Source organism: Typopeltis vanoorti, chromosome 7, assembly GCF_054136105.1.
Source record: "Typopeltis vanoorti isolate ZY-2024b chromosome 7, IOZ_Tvanoo_1.0, whole genome shotgun sequence".
In the NCBI taxonomy this organism is placed as follows: domain Eukaryota; kingdom Metazoa; phylum Arthropoda; class Arachnida; order Uropygi; family Thelyphonidae; genus Typopeltis; species Typopeltis vanoorti.
Window position 1 is genome coordinate 35,539,291 of NC_143555.1, and position 24,985 is coordinate 35,564,275.

The window sequence follows — 24,985 nt, forward strand, 5'->3', positions numbered from 1 at the left end:
TGCAAATGATTTTATAGGCTTTTCAAATGAATGTAAGTTAATTAAATCTCATTCTGAGAAACTGAGTGATTCAGACCTGCTAAATTTAGATGCACTGCAGGAGGATCCTGAGGAATATTAAGAAAATTTAGCCGCTGACAAGCCCAAAGAGATTTCACAGAAACAAATTGAAAATATTTTTCGTGCAACCGAAGTTTTTAAGCAAAAATGCTTAGAGGCTGACCCTGATGAAGAGAAAAGCAGTAAAATTTGCAGAAGAGGCAATAGGGTCCTACCGTTAGTTGTATGAAAAAAAGAAACATGTTAGCTCAATTCTTTATTAAGAAGCAGAATAATCAATTTATATTCTGAATATGTTTTATTGTTTTCAGCTTCATGGTTTTTAACTAGGCCCTGAAACATACCCTAATTCTTTTATAAAAAAAAAAAAAAAATCAAGGATCAAAAGATAAATTTGAGGAACGAATTATACTTTTTTCTCATAAGTTATTATATTCAATTAGTGCACTTTTGATTAATGTGCCTGTTTTAAAGAACGCATTAGGCACATTAATCGAGGGATTGCTGTATTTCTTTTTTTTATTTATATTTTATAGCTTTTCTTCTTCTTTTTTATATGGTATAAATGAGAGATTATATCAATCTATACATAGTCTATATTTGAGTTGTAATCCAGTGGTTAAAATTGAAGGAGGCACATGAAAATGGTTAGATGTTAATCAGACGTAAGACAATGGTGCACATTATCTCAACTGTTATTCATCATCTATATGGATAACATTATGAATGCAAAGTGGCATTAAACATGTTATCAAAATTAAAGGTGTTAATCTCACCACTTTACTTTATACAGATGACATTATAGTCATAAATAAACTGATGCAAACATGCAGGATTCTCTAACTAAAGTGAATAACTGCTATAATAAATTTGGTATGAAAATCAGCAATAAAAAAGAAACTGCAAATAGGCAGAACCACTGAAAGCATCAATTACATCTTGAATGGAGAACAAGTAAAATATTTCAGTTATTTATGCACCATTTTTAGTTAACATGGCAAATTAAATATAGAAATAGACAACAGAATTAGCAATTGTGTCAATAAAGTTATATGGAATAAGAGCAAAATCATCAAAACACTAAACTTGCTATATACAAGATGATGTTCCAACTAATTTTAACACAAGTTTGAGAGCAGGATAGAAATAATACACTTGATCAGAGACTGGAGACCACAAATATGAGAGTTCTGAAAGTTAAAAGATGTCATCAATGGCAATATATTATCAGAAATGAGGATATCAGGAAAGAACTTGATATTATTAACATACAGGAATGTGTCAGCAGAGCTAATCTTTAGTGCAATAGTCACATGCACAGAATGCAAGAGGAATAGTTAGCAAAACAAATGTTTTTGTCAGGATTGGAAAAAGACCCACAGGAAGATTAAGACCTATGTGGATAGAAACAGTAATATGTGCCTTGTTATTATTATGTGCCATCCAGTCATTTTCAACTGTTAGTGATCTTGTCAACAAAGGCTTTCCATCCTACTAGGCCTGTTATCCTTTCTTTCAGTAATTATAAGTTCAAGTTATTAAGTTGAGAATTTGAATGTGAGAATTACAGAGGTATTTCTCTACTGAGTGTTCCTGGTAAGATTATGCAAGTATACTTGGGAAAAGGTTGAGAAGGATTGTGGAAGAAACACTTGGTGAAGAACAAACTAGATTCAGGCCAAATAGAGGCTGTCAGGATCAGATTTTCACTTTATGACAAATAGTTGAGAAATCATCTGAATATAACAAAGATTTGTATTTAAGTTTTGTAGATCTGGAAAAAGCATATGACAAAGTGCCAAGAGAGACGCTTTCAAAATGCTACTGTTATATGACAATGGGGCATTATATCAAGGATTAATGTTAAATCTGGTGCCGTCAAGGATATACATTATCCCCTCTCTTATTCATTATCTATATGGATCACATTATGAAGGAAAGTAGTATTAAACCTGATATCAAAATTGGAAATGTGAATCTCAGCTCTTTGCTTTATGCGGATGATGTCATACTTCTAAATAAATCCACTACAAGTCTGCAAGATTCCCTGATTAAATTGAATAACTGTTGTAATAGATATGGTATGAAGGTCAGCAATAACAAGACAAAGAAAATGAAAATACCAACTGCATTGTGAATGGAGAACCTATAGAACAAGTAAAACATTTCAGCTACTTAGGAAGGATTTTTAGTGAAGATGGTAAATTAAATATGGAAATAGACAACAAAATCAACAAAGCTGGTATGGTAGGAAGTCAATTGATTAAATTTATATGGAATAAGAGAGAAATTAATCAAAATACTAAATTAGCTGTATACAAGATGGTGTTCAAACCAATTTTAACTTACTGATCTAAGAGCTGGGTCAGAAGTAAAACACTTGACCAAAGACTGCAGATATGAGAGTCCTGAGAAAGATTAGGGCATGAACAGATGGCATCAATGGTAATATCATATTAAAAATGAGAACTTGATATTGTCAGCATCCAGGAATGCATTAGAAGAGCTAATCTCAGGTGGTATGGTTACTTAAGCAGAATGGAAGAGCAAAGATTAGCAAAACAAGTGTTCTCTGTCAGGTTGGCAGGAAAAGAAATCCAGAGGAAGACAAAGATATAGGTGGATTGATATGGTAAAAAGTGTCTTATAAGATAGAAACATAAGACCTGATAATGTTGGGGTCTTGACAGGTAACAGACTAATTTGGAAGAAAATTGTACATAGGAAGTTAGAGGTGATGTAAATTTTTCATGTAGTACTATCATATCCTGTACACCCTTTGATGGTATATGGCAGGAATTTGATAACGATGATGAGTTAGTAAGTTTTTTATGCTGTCCATCCAACTTGTTTATGGTCTTCCTCTTCTTTTCGTTCCCTCAATCTTCCCCAACATAACTGTCTTTTCCGATGATTTATCAGCTCGCATAACATGTCCAAAGTGCAACCACTTCTGTTTTCAGCGATCATCGCCTCCAAGGAGCATTCTGTCTTTATATTCTCTAAAACCATCTTATTGGTCATTCTTGCAGTCCATGAGATTCTTAATAGTCTCCTCCAAACCCATAATTCAAATGAATCAATTTTCTTTCTAACTTTCTTCTTAATAATTCGACTTTCACATCTATACATCACTACTGGGAATACTGCAGTTACAATTCTAACTTTTATGGCCTTACTCACATCTCTATGGTTCATAATTTTTGTCAGGTTTAACATCGCTTTTTTCCCCATAACTATCTTTCTTTTAATTTCATCTTCACATTTACCATCATTTCTTATTCTGGACCCCAGTCAATGATTTCTATTTTATCTCCCTCTATTATAAATTCATTTAAATTGCAGAAGCCATCACTTTTGTTTAAATTAAGCCCGGCTTTATTACTTTCTGTCTTAACCAATACAATCAACTGCTGCAGATCTTTCTTAGTTTCTACTCTGAGAGTTGTATCTTCTGCATATCTTAAGTTATTTATTTTCCTACCACCAATCTTAATTCCAGCTGGATCTTTGTCTAAATCAACCATTCTCATAACACATTCACTATAAATATTAAAAAAAAAAGTAAGGCAACAGTATACAACCCTGCTGCACCCCTTTATCCACTCGAACACTGTCTATTTTTATTGTATTTACTGAAGCTTCTTGGTTGTCATACAGCTCTTATCAAGAGAATCAGATGTTCAGATATTCCCGTGGATCTCATTACAATCCACAGTCTGTTGGATCAACACAATCAAAATCTTTCTTATAATCAATAAAACAAATGAATACTTTCTTCTGAAATTATCTTGTTCTTTCCATAATCCATCTCATGATTGCTATTTGGTCTCTAGTTCCTCCACTTCTCCTAAAGACTGCTTGTTCTTGTGACATTTCTCTATTTGCTTATGGCTCCAACCCTTGTTGGATCACTTTCAGCATAACTTGACTCGCATGTGAAATTAAAGCAATGGTTCTATAATTATCACAATCTCTGGCATTTGAGTTTTTTAGGAATGGGACGAATACTGATGTTTTCCAATCTCTTGGCCAGTATATTTTCTTTGAAACCTGTTGACGAATTCCAGTCAATATATTCACTACTTCATCCCCAGCTACTCTCAATAATTCCACTGACACACTATCAGCTCCTGGAGCTTTTCCTTTTCGTGTTTGTTCCTTTGCTGATATCACTCCACTTTTCATTATTATGGGTTCCTCATCAAAATTCTCCTTCAATATTATTATCTTTCATGTACAAGTCCTGTACATGAAAGATAATAATACCCAAATTACTTTTTATAACTCCTAAGCTAGGGATAAAGTTCCCTGTAAGATCATTTATTTTTCTAAACAGATCTCTTCTACCCATAATATTGCTTTCTTCAATTTCCTTTTGTTTAGATGTTTTTTTCCTTATCTTTCCTAGCCTATCTTTGGAAATCTGTACTCAGTTGTTTAACCCTTTCTTTGAAGGGTCATTTTTCTTCTTTCATCTGCTATTTGAATAGCTTCTTCTGACAACCATTTACAATCTTTCTTTCTTGTTGCTGTATTAAGAGTATTCTTTGCTGCTTCTATGACTGTACATTTTGTTTCTTCCCACAGGTCTAATTCTCTTCCTGTCTTTTCCAAACTTTGTCATTTCTTTCTGACTTCTACTTTAAATGCTTCATTTACAGGCTCTAAATCGAATCTGAATACTGTCATTTTGTTTCTTCTTAGTCCTTAATTTCAATTTAACTTCAGCTATCAATAATTCATGATCTGTCCCACAGTCTACACCAGGTAGTACTTTTGCTGGTTGGAGAGCACTCCTCCACCTTCTGCTGGCAACAATATAATCAATCTTCCATGTGTATAATTTTCTTTTATCTTGTTGGAAGCAAGCATTTTCAATAAAGCAACTGTTCTCAACACAAAACTCCAACATCCTTTCTCCTGCTTTATTCCTCAGTCCTAAACCAAATTTTCCACTGATGTCTCATTCTTCTTTTTCACCCTATTTTGCATTCCAATCACCTAATATCAAAAGAAAGGTCTGTTCTATCAGTACTATATACTACTTGTAGGCTGCTATCAAATTCTTTTACCTCGTCTTCACTTGAATCTGTAGTGGGTGCATACACCTATATGAGTAATATTCACTGGGTATGCCTTTATTCTGATTAGAATCATTCTATCAGACACTGGGTTGTAACCCAAAATGTATTTTCTGTATTCTCTTCTAACTATGAATGCTACTCTATTTCTTCGAAGGTGTTCATGTCCAGAGTAATACATAATGAAATCATCGGTACCAAGAAAATCTTGGTACCAAAAATCAAGAGGCACTTCCAGAAGGCTTTGATCCAGATTCATCATTCTTCAACTTCATTGGAAGTTCCTTTTTGCTCTTTCCTGGTAGCCATTTCAGTGCATTCTGACTTGGATGTCCCATCTTCCAGCACTATATATATCACAATAACTTAAGCCTCTGTTCATAAGATTTTCTTGGTAAAATATACAGAAGTGGTTTGCCATTGCCTTCTTTCTGTGTTTGTTTAGCCTACTAAGTAAGGCTAAATAAACTGCAAGAGATGAAGAAAAGTAAAATAGGAAAGACTGAGGGATTAGAAGAAAGAAGGAAAGTAAGAAAGAAGAGTAGGAACCAGCCTACAGATAATATAACAGATATATATTACATCAAATAAGGTATGGTCCAGCATCAGGTACCGTGGGTTCGCAACTCCCATACACTCACTAAAATGAGTGAGCCCTTGAGGAACATGTGCCTTAGGAGACCAAAATATGATCTGATAATATTGCAGTCTTGACAGTTAACAGATTATTTTGAGGTAAAAACTATCAATAGAAAGTTAGTAATGATGTAGCTTTATCATGAACTACTATCATAATTTCCTGTACACCAACTGAAGAAGGTGCATATCAGGAATTTGATGATAAGTTTCACAGATCCCCTAACAGGAGGGATCATGCTTGGAGAACTGTGTATGATCTCCATCTAGTAAATGTCATCATATGCAGATATTGGAGATCCAATCTGTGACATCTATTAGCAATCAGGAAAAGCATAACACTTGCTGTATTCTACAGCTGTTGTCTTGCACTGCATATTTTTGAAATGACTATGTAATATATTGGACATTGAATTACTTACTTCAGTTTTTTCTTTTCTTTTTTTTGGCTATATCCCATGCCCCTTCAACCTCTTTGCAAATGGGAAAAGCATTTTGATATTTATAATTAATGCATTTAAATATCATTTATGGAAAGTTAGAGGAAACATACACCTTCGAAAACTAGACATTTGGTATAGAAATTTTACAGGAGAGTATTCTTCTTCTGCAGCTTGTTCCACTTTAGTGGGGTCGCTGTTAACGATGAGTCTCCTCCACATCCTCCTGTCTTGGGCTGTCACCACATCCAAGTTCATCCTCAAGTCCTCTTATACCAGCTCCCTCCATCTCTTCTTTGGCCACCCATGCTTCCTCCTTCCTTGCACATCCATCTGCATGACCTTTCTTCCCACATATTCATCCTCCCTCCTCATCACATGACCAAACCACTTTCAACCTTGCCTCTTGTATCTTTTCTCCTAGGTTCGTAACTTTCACTGTTCCCCTCACATAGTCATTTCTCAGACGATCCTTTCTGGTCACACTGCACATCCAAATAAGCATTCTCATCTCTGCTACCTCCATCCTGCTGATGTTATTTTTCCTCAGGGCCACAGTTTCCATAGCTGGCCTCACTACTGTCCTATAGATTTTGCCTTTCAGATTGATTGGCACTCTCTTATCGCATAGCACTCCAACCATCTCTCTCTCTAGTTCCTCCAACCCACTTGCATCCCACTTCCTTCTCAGCTTCTCCATCTTCTTCCACTGTTGAACCTAAGTATCTAAAGTAGTCTTCCACTGTTGAACCTAAGTATCTACCTTCCTGATGACATTTCCTGCCAGCTCCAGATCTGCCTCCTGGCCGCTGTCCACTTTGCAACACATATACTCTGTCTTACTTCTGCTCAGTCTCATACCTCTCTCTCTTCCAGTACTTTCCTCCATCTTTCCAGTTTAGCTGCCACTTCTTCTCTTGAATCTGCACACAGCAAGATGTCATGTGCATACAACATTGTCCAAGGCACGTCTTCTCTCACCTCCTCTGTCACTACCTCCATCACAACATTAAACAGAAATGGACTTAATGCTGACCCTTGATGCACGCCAACTGTTACTTGAAAACTTTCTGTCTGTCCCAAACAGGTCTAAACTCTTGTCTTCACATTTCTGTACATCGCCTGCACCAACCTGACATATTTCTCCAGTACCTTCTTCTCCCTCAGACACCTCACTTCTTGCCTTGGCACTCTATCATATGCTTTCTCCAGATCAATAAACACCACCAGATGTAGCTCCCGTTGTTTCTCTTAAAACTTTTCCAGTCATTTGCAGTAACCCAAAGATAGCATCTGTTGTTGATCTACCAGGCACGAAGCCAAATTGTTCCTTTGCAATCTCCACCTCCTTCCTCAATCTTCCATCAAGAACCCCTTTCTAGGATTTTCATTGTGTGGGACATCAACTTTATTCCTCTGTAATTCTTAGTCTTGTGCATCCCCTTTACCCTTGTAGATGGGGAAAAGAGTACTTTCCTTCCATTCCTTGAGTATATTTTCCTGTTGGCAAACTTTCATGAACAGGTCCCACAGCAGGTCAATTCCTTCTTTCCCCAATGCCTTCCATGCCTCCAATGGAATCCTGTCTGGGCCTACTGATTTTCCATTCTTCTTCCCCTCCATGGCCTCCTTCACTTCCGATGTTCTGCACCATTCCCTCAGAAGGCTGCCCATCTCTGTGAGTCCTTGCATTTTCCTCATTCAAAAGTCCCTCAAAGTATATTCTCCATCTGTTTCTTATCTTCCTTCGTCTTTGATCTGCCTCACATGTAAGATGTCCTTTGCTGCTTTATTTCTACATTTTGCTAGTTGATAAATTTTTCTCTGTCCTTCCTTTGTTTCTAATTGATCATACAGATCTTGATATGCCATGGCCTTCGCCACAACTCTCTTGACTTCTTGCTTTCTCTCCGTCCTCTTCCACTCTTGACTCATCCCACTTCTGCTTTGCCTTCCTCTTAGCTGTCACTGCTTCTTGCACATTATTATCCCACCACCAACCCTCCTGCTCTCTAATCTTTCCAGATGTCTCCCCAAGCACCTCGATTGCACAGCTCAGGATTACTTTTGAATTATGTTTCCACCAATCTTGTACACTTTCCGGTCCACTCGAAATCCTCTCTAACACCCTCTCCCTAAAACGATTCCTCTCACATTCTTCTTTTAAGCAAAACCACTTAATTGTCTTCATCCCATGGCTTCCAGAGGTTTTTATCTTCGATCTTATTTTAAAGTCTGCGCACAGCAGTCGGTGTTGCCGTGTCACTTGATCTGTTCGAATTACCTTACAATTTGTCACAACCGTAAGATGTTTTCTTCTAGTCAAAATGTAGTCAATTTGTGAACTGTTGTTACACTTCTAAATGTTATCAAATGTTCTTCCCTCTTGTAGAAAAACAAGTTCACAATTGTCAGATCAAACACTACTGCAAAGTCCACAATCCTCTCTCCTTCCTGGTTCATCATTCCCACTCCATGGCCACCATGCACCCTTTCACGGTCTCTATTCTGTCTCCCTATGTGTCCGTTCAAGTCTCCTCTGACAATCACCATCTCGTTTACTTCTATTTCCCTAATTTCTTCATACATACACTTTCCAAAACTATACATATAGAAATTTTACAGGAGAGTATTATGAAAATTCTCTCAATCACTCTGCTGGTTTTTAATATTCTGATTTAGAAAGAAGCATTCTAGGAGAGCATTCTTAAACTTTTTTGAGAGTGCAGACCTGCATAAAAATATTTGTTTTTCATGGAACCCCTATGAAAAGTTTCATAAAATACTATCTTAAAGGAATTATGACAATGAATTGTTAACCTGCAAAATATTTTAATTAAGAGATTTAATATATGATATTCAAATAATATTCAAATAATAAAGGAAAATTATATGTTTTAGAAACAAGTGGCAATTTAATAAAAATTAATACTTTCTCCATTCAGTGAAGATGTTTTCAGAAACCGCAGTTGATATAAGTATATATCTATATGCTCTGGAGAGTTCATACAGGTTTTCACAGAACACAGTTAAAGGAACACTGTTCTAGGAGAGCAAATTTTTGGTGAGGTAGAACACCCATATTATGCATATTCACCAAGGGGAGATAAAATTCAATCTATTTTTATTATAAGAGGTTTATCACATTGTTCCATCCTCTTAGCTAACTTAGGTCTTATGATCAACTGCAGACTAGAGAGTAATCTCCAGGCAGTTCATTTGAACCCCAATATTACTCTAGATCTATTATGAAGAATCCTTCACTTTTTTTCATCTCAATAAAGGTCAAATCCAATCTGGGTGGTGGTGGCAGCCATTCCCAAAATGCATAAAAGGAAGTGTACTTTGCAATATGTGATACCAAGACACATCTAAAAGGAAGTGTACTTTGCATTATGTGATACCAAGACACATCTAAAAGGAAGTGTACTTGGCATTATGGCATTATGTGATACTAAGACAACTGATGTGAAGTCAGCAGCCTCTATACACAAGGAGACCAGTTGTGAAAATACGTTATGTGCAAAATTCTTTGCTTTGCTTGGGTAAAGGATTAAAAAATAATGATATCTTGTCTATTATAACTTACTTTGTAACCATACATAGCACCTTTCTACCAGCACAAAGTTGTGATTTTTCTATTCTTGCAAACAACTTCATCACATTCCTCTCTAGAATTAATGTTTTCTTCAGAGTTTGTTCTTGAATGTTCAAAGCTTTCGTTCTTTTTTAAACTTTTTCATTTTTTATTTCAATAATATTTGTATAATGGAGTCTACAATTCCCCTCTAAAAACTACTGACTTTTTAAAACTTTTTTACACAGTTTCCTTTTCAATACGATATTCAATTTTATCTAGCTCAAAACTAAATGGTAATCACTTCATATTTCATATCTCCTGTACTCTCTTGTGTCCTGAATCAGTACAAAGATTTTGCTATCAATGATAACACAGTCATGTACTCTTCTTATTTTATCTTCTTTCAATGTGAATTTGTACATATCTTTATGTTGAACCCTAATATTAGTAGAGACTAGTCCACCTTCTGAACAGAAATTCAGTAGGTATCATTATTATCATCTTTGGTCATTTCTCCAAATTAAATTTTTCCTTCTCTCATGACTCAAAAAATCCTCAATTAATCCTTAATAGAACTGTCATTGGATCCATAGGCACAAATAAGTCTCACTGTACAGTTTCTCACTCTGATGCTTACTCACAATACTCTACTTGATAATACCAATACTGTACAATAAAGTACTTTGTTTAGAAAAGTTTGGTTCTGCTAAGCGACTTATTTTCACTGATTTACAGCGAGTATAGTAGAATTACAAATGCAACATATGTGGTTTAGTTAATGCTTACTTAGGAAAAACTATTACAATTTTGTAAAATTACCCCAAGGGAAAAATTGCAAGTCTTTTTTGTCTTTAAATATGCCAGAAATCTTAAAAAATATACAGCAAGCCAATGTTTCAAAATTTTTAGCAGTGTGGAGAATATTTCTAGAACAATCATTCTGTTCTTACTTTCAAAAAACCTTAAAATTTGCTCAAAGTCTAGAATGTTTACTTAAAAATTCTGTTAGTTTTATCTAAAGTAAATGGAAAATTAAATACATACCATACACGTATTCTTAGTGATAAACTTCTTCATCATTTTAACATTCACCTCTAATGTATTAGGATCAACAGGAACATGTTTTATTTTAATATTCAGTAAATGGCCAGCCTACAAAATAGTTTAGAAAAAAAAAAAAAAAAATATATATATATAGAGAGAGAAAGAGAAAATAATTGTAACATTTCAGATAATAATAATTATAATATCCCAAATTAACATCTAACCTCCAAATTTGATCTGCAAATTGCGTTCACTCATCTAAAGACCCAAAATCACCTAATGAATCTTCTTTGGACCCTTTCTAAGATATCCTCTTCCCTTTCAGAAACAGATCACCAGATTTACACATAATAATCGACATGTGTCTGATTGAGACCTTATACATGGGGTAAATAACCTCTCTGCTTCTACATATAAAAGTCCTCAATGTCATAATGTGTTGTGATGTCCTAGCAGTTTTAACAATCCATCCCCGTAATCTTCAAATCTTTGTCCATTACTCTATTAAGTGTATCCTTGCCTATCAGATTTCAAGATGGCATTGCAACAATGAATTCACAGCTCCACTCACTTGCTCACTCACACAGTCTATTCAGATCTTCCTATAATATCTACTCCTCAGTTATTTTCATCTTTGCATCACCTGCAAAACAGATATGATCTCCAGTTAAGCATGTTCCAATATTATTAACACACGAGTTAAACAATAATGGTCCCAAACCAGACTCCTGCAGCACACCACTACTACCCTTTCTCTTTCAAATATATCACTTTATTATGCATCTCCTTTGTCTTACGAATTTATCAACTTGTAGTACATAAGCAGATTATTAAAACATGATCCCCTTTAATAAACCCACATTGATTAACATACAGAGAATAATGCTATTATGAACTCAATTCTGAATTCTAGCCCTCACCTTAACACATCCCAAAGACTGAACTATAATTTGTAGCCTCATCATTATCAGAAAATTTTAACCTCTTCCCACTTCTTTAGGTGTTACACTGTTGCAAGAATCCTGTTAAACAGGCATACCAAGAGTGTCATAACACCTTTTGACATATGTGATATGCTCAGTTTGCATTATTACTAGCTTCCAATCAACAATTTCCTTACAAATCAACATTATATGTCCAGTGTGTTGACATGACCCTTTTCTCTCTTTCATTCAGTTTAAGCAACAAGCACCCTAGATTAACTCTGCTAATACAACACTCAATAATAACAATTTTAAGTTTCTTCCTAATACAATGTATGTAGTATGGCCACTATTGTGTTTCTTGAACATTTACTGAAGTAAAATACAAATTGCTTTAATTCATTATAAAAGTAGCTAAGAACTGATGTAATGTATAGAGAAACTGACAATAGTGGTTGCCATTGTTGACATTACCATACATGAATTCCACAACTAAAACTTTTTTTCTTTAGTGAATGCAGAATTTTTGATGCATGGCACAGCAAAATCCTAAAGAGTGTTGTGAATAGTATACTTAAGTGAAGTTATTTACCTCTAGTCAAAAGGCAAATTGACAACAATGTTAGCAAGCTTAAGAGCCAAGAACTTGTTAAATGTAATTTGTCAAGAAATTTTATTCTTGTTTAATCATTTATCCAAGCATAAGCAAACAAAGTTTGTGCATGACATGTTCACTGTGATGGCAGGACATTGAATGCGAGTGATGGCTACCTGGAACAGGACAGCAAAAAAGACAGAGGAAATAAGGCAAAGAAAAATATAGTAAAAGAGCAAGAATGAAAGGAGACGGCACGATCTTACTGGGATGTTTGCTCCATAAGGAGCAGGTACCTACACGGAGGGGGCTAGCAACATGGTAAGCTATATTTCCATGTTAATTTATTTGTATGGTTAAATAGGGTGCAGCCTAAGGCTTCAGGGTTTTAGGGGACCTCATAACTTTTAAGCCTTATCATTTTTGCACTGAATAGATTTTTAGTAGCATTTTCTTCATAATTTTTTTGGACTTCATAAATTTCGAGAGGCCTCAAAACATGATTTTGCACAATAACACCAGTGTTACAATCATTTCTCTGGCATGCCTGTTTTTGTCTATTTATTTATATATATATATATATATATAATACAAACTATGGCACCCCCCCCACGAGTTCCAGGCCAGTAAGCCGGAGACAAAAAAAAGTGACATAAAAACGTTTCAAATTTCAGCTTATCTTTTTATATAGAGTAGATAGATAGATATATATATATATATTTTTTTTTTTTTTTTTACAAATTTACATACTTTCTCTCTTCTTAGTATAAAAAACTAGCTTATCCACCCCCATTTTATGCTAGCACCTCATGATGAGGTTTAATGGAATAAATACAGCACATATAAATAATTAAATAAGTTTAATCGCACCTATATTTCATATAAGTCACTGAAACATCTTCAGGGAAACAATATTAAAATTTCAAAAACACAAATATGCACAAACAATAAGTGGATGCTAACATCCACCTATTGTTTGAAGAACATATAAAAAAATACATCTGTTGACATAAGTATGGTGACCATGCCTTGGATTCCTTGCACAGAATCAAAGGAGAAAAAAAAACTACTATGCTTCATCACAGAAAATACAAACTTGAAAGTCTTTTTTTAGAATCAGCAGCAGAATTTAAAAACTGTCCTAATCTTAATAAATATGGTTGTATTAAACTTCTCAAGATTTGGGAAACTTTAATTCTTAGTCCTCCTGCCTAACACAACTAAGGCTAGCCAACAATACCCATAGGGAGTACCCCCTCATAAGACTTGAAGCTTCAGTCTAATCTTTTCCATTTAATGTTTGTGCATATTTGTGTGTTTTTGCAATTTTAATATTGTATCTTTGAAGATGTGTCAGTGACAGATGAAATATGAATGATTAATTTTATTATTGTTTTATTATTTATATGTACTGTATTTATTCCATTAAACCTCATCATAATAATAAAGTTCTATCTGCCACGTAAGTCTAACCAGTTATGTTGCCACTTTAATAAATTTAGTTTAATTCTTTATCCAAGTGTGTGCAAATAAAATTTGCGCCTGAAAGTATCTTCAGGACTGGGGTAAAGTGGTACAACACCGGGCGACTACTTCCAAAGGTGGAGCAAGCTACCAACACTCCTATCTCAGTGTATAAACCACAGTGAAAATTATTTAATTGTATATATTTCATCCTAAGTATCTTAGGACATCATCAGTACAGTATTTAAACAAAATTAGGAATAACATACAGTTAGGGTGCATGATTACAATCGTCATCTCAGAAAATTAAATAAGCTACTTAATGAAACTTCCTCCTTAGATGAAGAAACAATCAAAAAACTTAAGACATACCATGCAAGACCTCCTAGAATTTATGGCTTACCTAAGCTAAACAAAACTAATGTTCCACTTAAACCGTCGTAGACTGTATCAGCTGTCCAACGTACAAGTTATCAAGATTCTTATCTAACCTTCTCCGCCCTCACATAGGCCACTCAGTCTCTTCAATCAAAAATTCTACTGAGTTTCACACAAAAATTAAAGACATTCAACTATCAAAAACTGACTTGCTAATCAGCTTCAACATTGTCTCCCTCTTTACAAACATTCCCCATAAAGAAACAATAGAATTACTAACTCAAAAATTTCCGTCTGATATAGTTGAATTGTTCAAGTTTGTTATTGCATCAGGTTACTTCACCTGGAAAGGTCAAATTTACAACCAAGAGGAAGGAACAGCAATGGGATCTCCTTTATCACCAAACCTAGCAAATTTGTTTCTAGAACACCTTGAGGAAAAAATATGCACTTTTAAACCCAAACCAAAAATTTGGCTAAGATATGTCGATGACGTATTTGCAGTCTGGAATCATCCCGAACCTGAATTACAACTGTTTCTAGATAAAATTAACCTTCTTCATCATCGCATCAACTTTACGTTAGAAAAAGAATCGCCACAGGGTCTCTCTTTTTTGGATTTATACATTCAAAGAAAAGAAGACGGTTCCATCGCCACGTCCGTCTTTCGCAAGCCTACATTCTCAGGTCGCTACATTCACAATTCTTCTGCTCATCATCCATCTCAGAAATCTGGCATTATTAAATCACTAGTTTTCAGAGCACACAAATTCTGCTCCTCTGAAGAATCTTTAAACCAGGAATTAGAAGTTATCAAAAATACAGCCATCCTAAATGGATATAATCCCAAAACAACTCAAAAAATCATCAGTCACTTCTGCATACATCAAACCAGACAGGAAGAAGTGCATAGGATTCCCATACCTTACGTTAAAGGCATCTCAGAACGTCTTTCTAAAATTATGAAGAAATACAATTTTGCCACTACTTACAAACCTATCAACCAAATTTACAACTTATTACCTTCTCCTAAGGACAAATTCTCACCCTTGATGTTACCTGGTGTTTATGAGATTCCATGCTCATGCAAATTATCTTACTTTGGACAGACAGGTAGGTCTGTTCAGAAATGCATCTCGGAACATCAAGACCACATTCGTCTTCTTAAACCGCAGAAATCTGGCCTCTCTCAACACGGAATTGAAAATCCAAACCATAGGATCCATTGGGAAAAGGCTAAACTTTTACAAAGATCTTTATTTAAACATGAACGTTTATACAAAGAAAGTTCTGAAGCCCTACTACACAGACCAAACCTAAACCGCAACGACGTTCTTACTATTCCTAAAGTATGGGAAATTATCATACAAAATTGTGTTAAATAATTAACGTTTTTTTTTTTTTTTTTTTTGTACTACTTTAGCACGTTTTCATGAGATTCTATTGTAATCATGCACCCTAACTATACGTTATTCCTAATTTTGTTTAAATACTGTACTGATGATGTCCTAAGATACTTAGGATGAAATATTTACAATTAAATAATTTTCACTGTGGTTTATACGTGTGTTTCTTCTAATTAAGAAAGAAGACATTCTGATACCCACATTAGATCTAAATCCATGGTATGTGCAACAATCTGATAAGGGCCGGCAGTATATTTACTATGCTGAAAGTTTTTTCCACTTGGTTAGACTATATAAATTAAAGATCAAAAAATTATATTCTTTGTTTAATCCTTTATGCAAGTGTAAGCAAACAAACTTTGACATGAAGTTTCTTCACAACTGATCTACTTACATATAAGAGGCTAATAACTTCATAACCCTTGCCTCAGTATCCCATAATGCAAAGCACACATCCGTATGGGTATGTATAATGCTACACATTATGTGAAGGGCCACTGCCCAGATCAGTTTCAACTTTTACTGAGATGAAAAAGTATGCATATTATCATAGGCCGAGAGTAGTTACTATAGGGGTGAAAGAGGACATGATGGTATTCGGATTAAACAAAAAGACAGATGGTATGAAAGATAGACAAAAACACCTCAGCTCTTTCATATCATATATCCAAAGGCTATCAGATTTCCTTTTTCACCAGTCTCATGCAGATGAACAACCAAAAGACCACTTGAAACTAAAGCATAAAGATGACTGATACCCAGGTGGTTATCCTTATCTGAGTTAACTGCCTTGAGTTAGCCTTATCTGAGTTAACTGCCTTGAGTTAGCCTTCTCTGCCTGGGATTGCTTTCCAATCATCCCAGCAATTGACCATAACACCATACTGAAATAAGAGGATGGAATCATTTAAAAAACCTCTCATAGTAAAAATAGACAGAATTTTATCTCCTCCCCCTGGTGAATATTGCATAATGTGGATAGCTTACATCACCTAACCAAAAATTTTAAATATCCTAGAAAGCTTCTTTTTAAATACAAAAATGGTCTGACTGAACAATAAAATTTCCATAATACAATATTATAAAGCATTGATATGTCATATTGCAGATTTTCAAATCTATGTTTTTTTTACCCTAACCTTCCATAAATGGTACTTGAATTCATTAATTATAAAAATCAAAATTCTCTTCCCATTGCTGACAGGGAATGGGTATTGCAAAAGAAGAACCTGTTCTGTTATAATGGAATGCCCAACACATTGCACAATCTGTTCCAAATACATAGGGCAGGAGGGAAGCTGTAGAATGCATGTTCTATTATTTCCAATTGGTCAGATGCCACAGATTGGATCTTTAATGTTAAAGTACCTCCATTTGATGGTATTGACTGGAAGGTGACCATATGCAATTCTCCAAGCAAAATCCCTCCTGTTAGTACATCCTTTGAACTTCAATAAGTTATGAAACAAAGTGTTGTTGTCAGTACCCAACTGTGGAAGTCCATGGCAAAAGAGATTAAAGATTTCTTTATACCAAATATTACTTTTTTTTTTCTTTTTTTTTTAAGGGAACGAATGTCAATGCCAGAATGCTGTAGCTATCTTAGAGTTAAGCACAGAATGTAGTATTCAGGAATAATCTCAGGGAAAAAAAGTGCCTGCTGCTATAGTAGTATTACTATTATAGCAGTAGGTGCTTTGAAGGATAACCATTCCATACATATCTTTTTTTGGTATTTTGGAAAAATTCAGCAAAATTAGTGAATTAACTGCTGATGGAGACGAGAGAAAATTACAAGTTTTTTGAAAGTCGGATCTTGGAGGCATTCCTTTTTGGACCAACCCCCTGAGAGAGAGAGAGAACTCCTGTCACTATACTTGGAATTCTCTTCTCCACTTACCCAATATTACCGTTCAAGAACATTGACACCTTAGAAGACTGGAAAATTTGACTGCTTTCCTTTTCTTCTAAAGCCATAGTATTTAAAACAATAATCTTCCCTGATCATTTGTATATAATAAATATTACAGATATCACAGAAGCTGAAAAAAAGCAATTATATAGTAAGCCTGTGTAATTTTTATTTAAGGTAACCAAATCCTTCCTCAAAGAATTAACTACATTAGTAATTAATTCTTTGAGGGAGGATTTAGGGCTTCTAGTCTTAAAATTCTGTTATTTAAGCAATACAGCTTCATAAATAAATAAAATGCAGACTAATCACACATGGGCAGGCCTTCTCCTGTACTACCTGGTTTCATCTTTCTGTTTGGAGTAAATTATTATAAAGGTACAAAACAGAAAGATGAAACCAGGTAGTACAACAATTTTCTCTCGTCTCCAACCAAGTATGGAATGGTTATCCTTCAAAGCACCTACTGCTATAACAGTAATAGTACTCCTACTATAGCAGCAGGCACTTTTTTTTTTATCCTTCAAAGCACATACTGCATCATCGTCATATAATACCTTATTTTCCTTCATAGTTGAAGGAACTGTTATTCCTCACACAGCATGTATATTGTCAACTTCCTGCAAGAAAGGTGCATGGACTAAGAGGGCAACCTTGCTTGACTCCTTTTGAATTCTGACCAGTTCTGATAGGAACTCATTAATTAGGAGGAGGAGGGTAATTAAATTGGCATAGGCTTCTTTAATATCAGATAGCACTTTTTTTACCCATCAATTTGCTGGAGGATTTAGAACAGAAAGAAATGCCAGACATTATCAAATGCTTGAGTAAGGTCTACTGATAGCGCTGCCATTGGCTGCTTTTTCGTATTAACTCAGCAGAGTAGATCACATAGTACAAACAGATTAATTTCTACCACTCGACCTGGAACTCCACACACCTGTATGCTTTTAATTATCTCCTTCCTATTTTGAGCCTGCTACTGATAATGCAGAAAAATGTCTTTTAGTCAGTAGATAGAGAAATATGTCTCCAGCTGCTGATTAAGGTATGATCTCTATTAGGTTTTTGGAATGAGGACAGTATGGATTGCTACAGATTCACTTGGTATGTGTCCCATTGAGAAAAAAATAATTAAACAGTGTAACTAATGGGAAGAATAAAATCTCAGGCCTTGCAGTACAGTTCTATCCTTAGAACATCGGGGATCTTGGGGATTTTCTTGTTTGGCATTCTTTATAGCTGTGGTAACTTCAGATGATGTAATGGGTCTGTCAAGCCCATTTTGGATATGAAGAAGAAAGCCATTAATGTTACAATAGTTATTTTCCACAGTACTATTGTCTTCAAACAGATTTTTATAGTGTTTTTGAAAGGATTCAAGGATGGCTTGAGGTGGACATGTTTTCCCCATGTTCACCTGTTTTCACCACAGATTTGAGTGCTATTCCTTTATTCATGGAATTTAGTGAATTGTTCTAGTGAAGAATGTGGCTGAAGGGCTATCTGTTAAGTGCTACTGTAATCAGTTGAAACCAGACCCAGAAGGGATACTAAGTTTGAAGTAATGCCTATATATGCCATATGCAAGTAGTGAAAAGGTGTATCACCTTATAAGAGATAAAATTTTTTCACTTGGTTAGATTATAAATTAAATATGCCAAGAAATTATATTCTTGGTTTAATCCTTTATCCAATTGTAAGCAAACAGAACCTGTGTGAGAAGTTTCCTCACAACCTAGCTACTTGTGTGTATATGTATATATATATGAGAGAGAGAGACTAATGACTTCAAATCAATTGCCATAGTATCCCATAATGCAAAACACACACCCTAATGGGTGTGTATAATGCTATGCATTATCAGATGTGAAATCATTAGCCTCTATATATAAGTAGTTCAGTTGTGAAGAAACTTAACACACAAACTTTGTATACTTACACTTGGATAAAGGATTAAACCAAGAATATAATTTCCTGGCATCTTTAATTTATACTCAATGCAGTGGAAAAAAACTTTCAACATCTATCTATGATCCAGAGTAATTTAGTAATAAGATGATACACCTATTCACTACTTGCATATGGGACATATATGATTTCTGCATCGTCTCAACCTTTGAATCTCCACTGGATCTGACTCTCACTAATGATAGCGCTGCTTAGTGGAATGGTGGGTATGAGCAGAACCACCACTGAGTAATGAGTTAAATGATCTTTCCAGTCACTCAATGTTGGGTGATCTGAAGGATCACATGAGTTATTGAAGAGGTATCCTCTGCATTTTAACATACCCAGGGGCAAATGCTGGTCTTAAAATTCACACTTGCTCTTGTTATCATTCAGGGAGTGAGAGGTATGATTGAAGTCTGATTAGCAGAATAATGAATTACTGACCATTTAAAACTATATATTTAGAAATTAATGTACATTAATCATACAAATGCAACATTTATTTTACGAATGATATTCTATCTTTTTCATTTTAGCTACTTGAATACAAATTCTACCCTATGGTTCTTCTTTATGAACTGGTCAATAACTTCATCATAAAAAGCTGGTTGTAACTTAATTTTCCCAAGCAACACGCACACTTGTAAAGGCTGGCTGAAGCTCACTGGCTAGAGCTACTTTGACTGTGTATGGCCTGTGTTTAAGCAACAGAGCGAGATGACTTGAAGGGAGCGGAAATGACTATGCATGCACATGAAATCACAGCGCTGTAGCGAGGACCTGGAAGGTCCGACAACCGAGCAAGCCAAGGTAGCTTTGACTAGACGAGCAAGCATCGGCCTTCGATACACAATGCAAAGCTCAATTATTGCTGGGCAAGCTTAAGACATTTTCTGCCTACAAAAATAAAAGCCTAAATAGAATGCTTATAAATGCATGCATTTATTAACATATAAATATTACTTCTTTCTCAATTAATGAGCTTGCACAGCAAGCATGGAGAATTCACCCCTGAACATACCTCAATAAAGTTCGAAACCAGTCTGGGCAGTGGCCTTTCCCATAATGCATAGAATTACGTGCACACATAAGGATGTATGCTTTGCACCATGGGATACTAAGTCAAAAGATGTGAAGTCATTAGCATCTGTATACAAGTACACTAGTGGCCAAAATTGTGGAAACCTTTTGGAAGTGTATTTTTGAGGTTTGATGTCTCATAACACCACTTTTTTTTGGTGTAATACCATAAAATTATATATCAATGGAAAGATAATTTAATCAAGAATGTAATGCAACATTCAATTACCTGAATTCTATGAAAAGTTAGTAGCCAAATAACCAGAAAAAAGAAACACAACTTGCTTAGGTTGATATGAAGTAGCTTTCCTTCATTTGAATGTAGCCAATGAGCATCAGTGTTTAGAGAGCCAACCAGGTCACGGTAGGATTCAGCTATTGATGTCATGTATTGGAGTTGAGAGGAGGACATTTGTCAGTGTGTTATGTGATTGCTATCAAGTTTTTTTTTTTTGTGTTCTTTCATTTAGTGAGCTTGTAAAATGTAATAAAATTAAAGAAATGGCACAAAGAGTTGACTGGTCACTCAGAAAGTGATGTAAAATAGTACTATTAAATGAACAAGGCTACAATTATGAAGAAATTAGAAGAAAAATTGGTGGAAACTTAACCAAAAGTGGCATTTCTAAATTTTTGAAGAGGTATAAAGAGACTCAGTCACTACAAAACCAGACTGGTAAAGGCAGGAAATGGTGCACAACAGCAAGCGATGATAGAAGAATTGAGAGACTGTGCCTACGTGACAGAAGAAAATCACCTGGGTGTATACAAGATGAAATGGCACAATACAATGTGAAGTTGAGTGCAAGGACTGTTCGACGCAGACTGCAGGAATTTGGTCTAAATGCTAGAATTCCATGAAAAAAGCCATTTTCATCTCTCAAACAAAGGTTGAAAAGATTAAACTGGGCTAAAACCGATGGTAACTGGACAGCGGAACAATAGGACAGTGTTATTTGGAGTGATGAGACCAAAATCTCCCTGTTTGGTAGTGACGGCATAAAATACGTAAGAAGAAGAATCAGAAAAGATTTGCATTCTGATTGCATTACACCTACCGTGAAACACCCACTTAGTGTTATGATCTGGGGTTGTATGACATCAAAAGATGTGGGCAGAATTTGCATCATTAATGGGAATATAAATTGCCAAAAATACATAAATGAAATACTTGAACCCAAACTGAAACCTTCCGCACGTGATCTTTTCCAAGATAATGAAGCATTTATATTTCAACAGGATTCAGCTCCATGTCATGTTGCTGCTGTGTGCAAAAAGTGGTTTCAAGATAATCATATTCCACTGCTGGAATAGCGTGGGAATAGTCCAGACCTTAACCCAATTAAAAATCTATGGAGAGGGGTGCTAAAGGGTCAAAGCTGTATAACTGAGAGGAGACCTCCACATAGCCTATAAAGGAATGCGGAGAACCGACCAGGGCTTCTGACCTAATGTCCAATCCTCACCTTCTCGTGGTGCACCCTGTTGGGTATCTACTTGGATACTGAACGAACGAGGATGGGCTGGCAATTTGGGATTTAGCCGACCAAATTGTATTCTTATTGGTTAAACCAAAATAAAAAAAATGATGGTACAACATGACAAAATTTCATGCCGGCTGAGGCGTCGCTCGGTTAAACAAGGTCCCCGTTGTTTTCGCCAGGAACCAGGGCGAACAGCGAAAAGTCAGCTACTGGAACAAATCTGAAAACAAACCCCAACTCAACATCACCAGAATTAAAGATCGGTACTATCAATGTAAGAAGCCTGAATGGCAAAGAAATGGAGCTAGCTGAGGAATTAGATAAGTACCAGATGGACATAATAGGGGTGACTGAAACAAAAAAGACCAAAACTGGTGAGATCTTTCTGAGTAATAAATACAAAATGTTATATTCAGGCAATGACAATCAAGGAAAAGAAGGAGTAGCCACAGTATTCAACACAAAATACGAGGCTAATCTTCTTGAATGGCAGTCAGTCTCAAGTACAGTAATGTGGGCAAATATGAGAATGGGGGACTGGACAATGAGACTTATTTGTGCCTATGGTCCCACAGAAGGTTCTCCTAAGGTAGAAGTGGAGGAATTTTTTGAGGCTTTAGAAAAAGCAACTGACACAATGAAAAAGGAAAAGTTGGTCCTTGTTGGGATCTAAATAGCAGAGTAGGAAATGATTGTGAGACATACAAAAATATTTTGGGAAAATTTAGAGAAAAGAGCAAAGCTAATCATAATGGCAAATATCTGTTGGATTTCTGCTCAGGACATGGACTGGTTATTACTAACACCATGTTCAAACATAAAAATGTGCACAAATTCACATGGAGGGAAGAGGCTAGGAATAAGAAAAGTCTCATTGATTATGTTATTGTCGATAGTGATGTTTTCTCCCTGGTGCAGGACACCAGTGTGTACAGAGGATTTGAAATTGGAAGTGATCACTATTTAGTCTTGAGCAGGATAAAAATGAATATCATATTCAAAAGAATAACATGTAAGAAAGTTTTAAAGCGAATAAAAGTTGAGCAGCTCTCAGATGTGAACTGTAGACTAAAATACACAAAGATTATTGAAGAAAAAATGAAAGAGTTTGAGAACAGGAATCAAACCTTGGAGATTCAGTGGCAAACTCTGAAGAAAACATTGATTGATTCTGCCAGAGAGGCATGTGGTGAGGTTGTCTGCAAGGATAAAAAAATCAGAACTCCCTGGTGGACATAGGAAGTTAAAGAGGCAGTGAAGGAAAAGAAGAAAGCATATCAAAAGTTCCTGTCAAATAAGTCAGCTTGTGCTCTTAGAAAATACAGAGACAAATGCAAGAATGCTAAATACTGTGTAAAACTAGCTAAACAAAAGTCATGGGAGGACTTTGGCAAGAATATAGAAAATAAATATCAAGAAGGTGGCAAATATTCTGGAGGTTGTTGAAGAAGCTTATGAATGGAGGAAAGAGTGCTGTAAAAGGAGTTAGGGATGATAAAGGTGACATGAAAATGGTAGAAAAAGATATCCTTGAAGTATGGAGTAATTACTTTGAAAAACTGCTAAATGAAACAAGCAGTGATGATAGCACAGTGGTAAAAAACACTGACCAGGCATGCGGTCAGGAATACATATCCATACTTGAAGTAGAAAAAGCCATCAAAGGCTTGAAATGTGGAAAGGCAGCAGGAGTAAATGATATTCGACCAGAAATGCTGAAGTATGGTGGTATAAGAGTCTTACAGTGGCTGCACTGAATAATTCAGGAAGCCTGGACAGAGGGACGAATTCCCAATGATTGGAGTAGAGCTCTAATAGTACCCATATATAAAAAGGGAAATAAAACTGAATGTGAGAATTACAGAGGTATTTCCCTACTGTGTGTTCCTGGCAAGATCTATGCAAGTATACTTGAGAAACGGTTGAGAAGTATTGTGGAAGAAAAGCTTGGTGAAGAACAAGCTGGATTCAGGCCAAATAGAGGCTGTCAGGATCAGATCTTCACTTTACGACAAATAGTCGAGAAAGCATGGGGATATAACAAAGATCTGTATTTAAGTTTTGTTGATTTGGAAAAGGCATATGACAAGGTGCCAAGAGAGAAGCTATTCAATACGCTACAGTTATATGGTGTCAATGAGGCATTATATCAAGCAATACTTAGTCTTTATTTGAGTTGTAAGTCAGCAGTTAGAATTGAAGGAAGTACAGGAAGATGGTTTAATGTTAAATCTGGTGTGAGACAAGGATGTACGTTATCCCCTCTGTTATTCATTATCTATATGGATCACATTATTAAGGAAAGTGGTATTAAACATGATATCAAAATTGGAGATGTTAATGTCAGCTCTTTGCTTTATGCAGATGATGTTATACTTCTAAATAAATCTGCTACAAGTCTGCAAGATTCCCTGACTAAATTGAATAGCTGTTGTAATAGATATGTTATGAAGGTCAGCAATAAAAAGACAAAGACAATGAAAATAGGCAGAATCATTGAAAATGTCAACTGTGTTGTGAATGTAGAACCTGTGGAACAAGTAAAACATTTCTGCTACTTAGGCACGATTTTTACTGAAGATGTTAAATTAAATATAGAAATAGACAACAGAATCAGCAAAGCTGGTATGGTAGGAAGTCAATTGAATAAATTCATATGGAATAAGAGAGAAATTAGTTGGAACACTAAATTAGCTGTATACAAGACAATGTTCAAACCAGCTTTAACTTATGGATCTGAGAGCTGGGTCAGAAGTAAAACACTTGACCAAAGACTAGAGACTGCAGATATGAGAGTCCTGAGAAAGATTGTAGGTATGAACAGATGGCATCAATGGCAATATCATATTAAAAACGAGGATATTAGGAAAGAATTTGACATTATCAGCATCCAGGAATGCATTAGCAGAGCTAATCTCAGGTGGTATGGTCACTTAAACAGAATGG

General features: G+C 35.5%; 1 protein-coding gene across 2 annotated transcripts in view; it reads right to left on the reverse strand.

Moving 5' to 3' along the window:
- Window positions 1–24,985, reverse strand: part of Sply (Sphingosine-1-phosphate lyase) — a 467,659-nt gene that overhangs the window by 186,828 nt on the left and 255,846 nt on the right. For both annotated transcript variants that reach the window (XM_090395209.1, XM_090395208.1), the window contains exon 8: window positions 10,845–10,952. In XM_090395209.1, coding sequence (XP_090251335.1) covers window positions 10,845–10,952 — 108 coding nt within the window. The remainder of the gene's footprint in view (window positions 1–10,844; window positions 10,953–24,985) is intronic.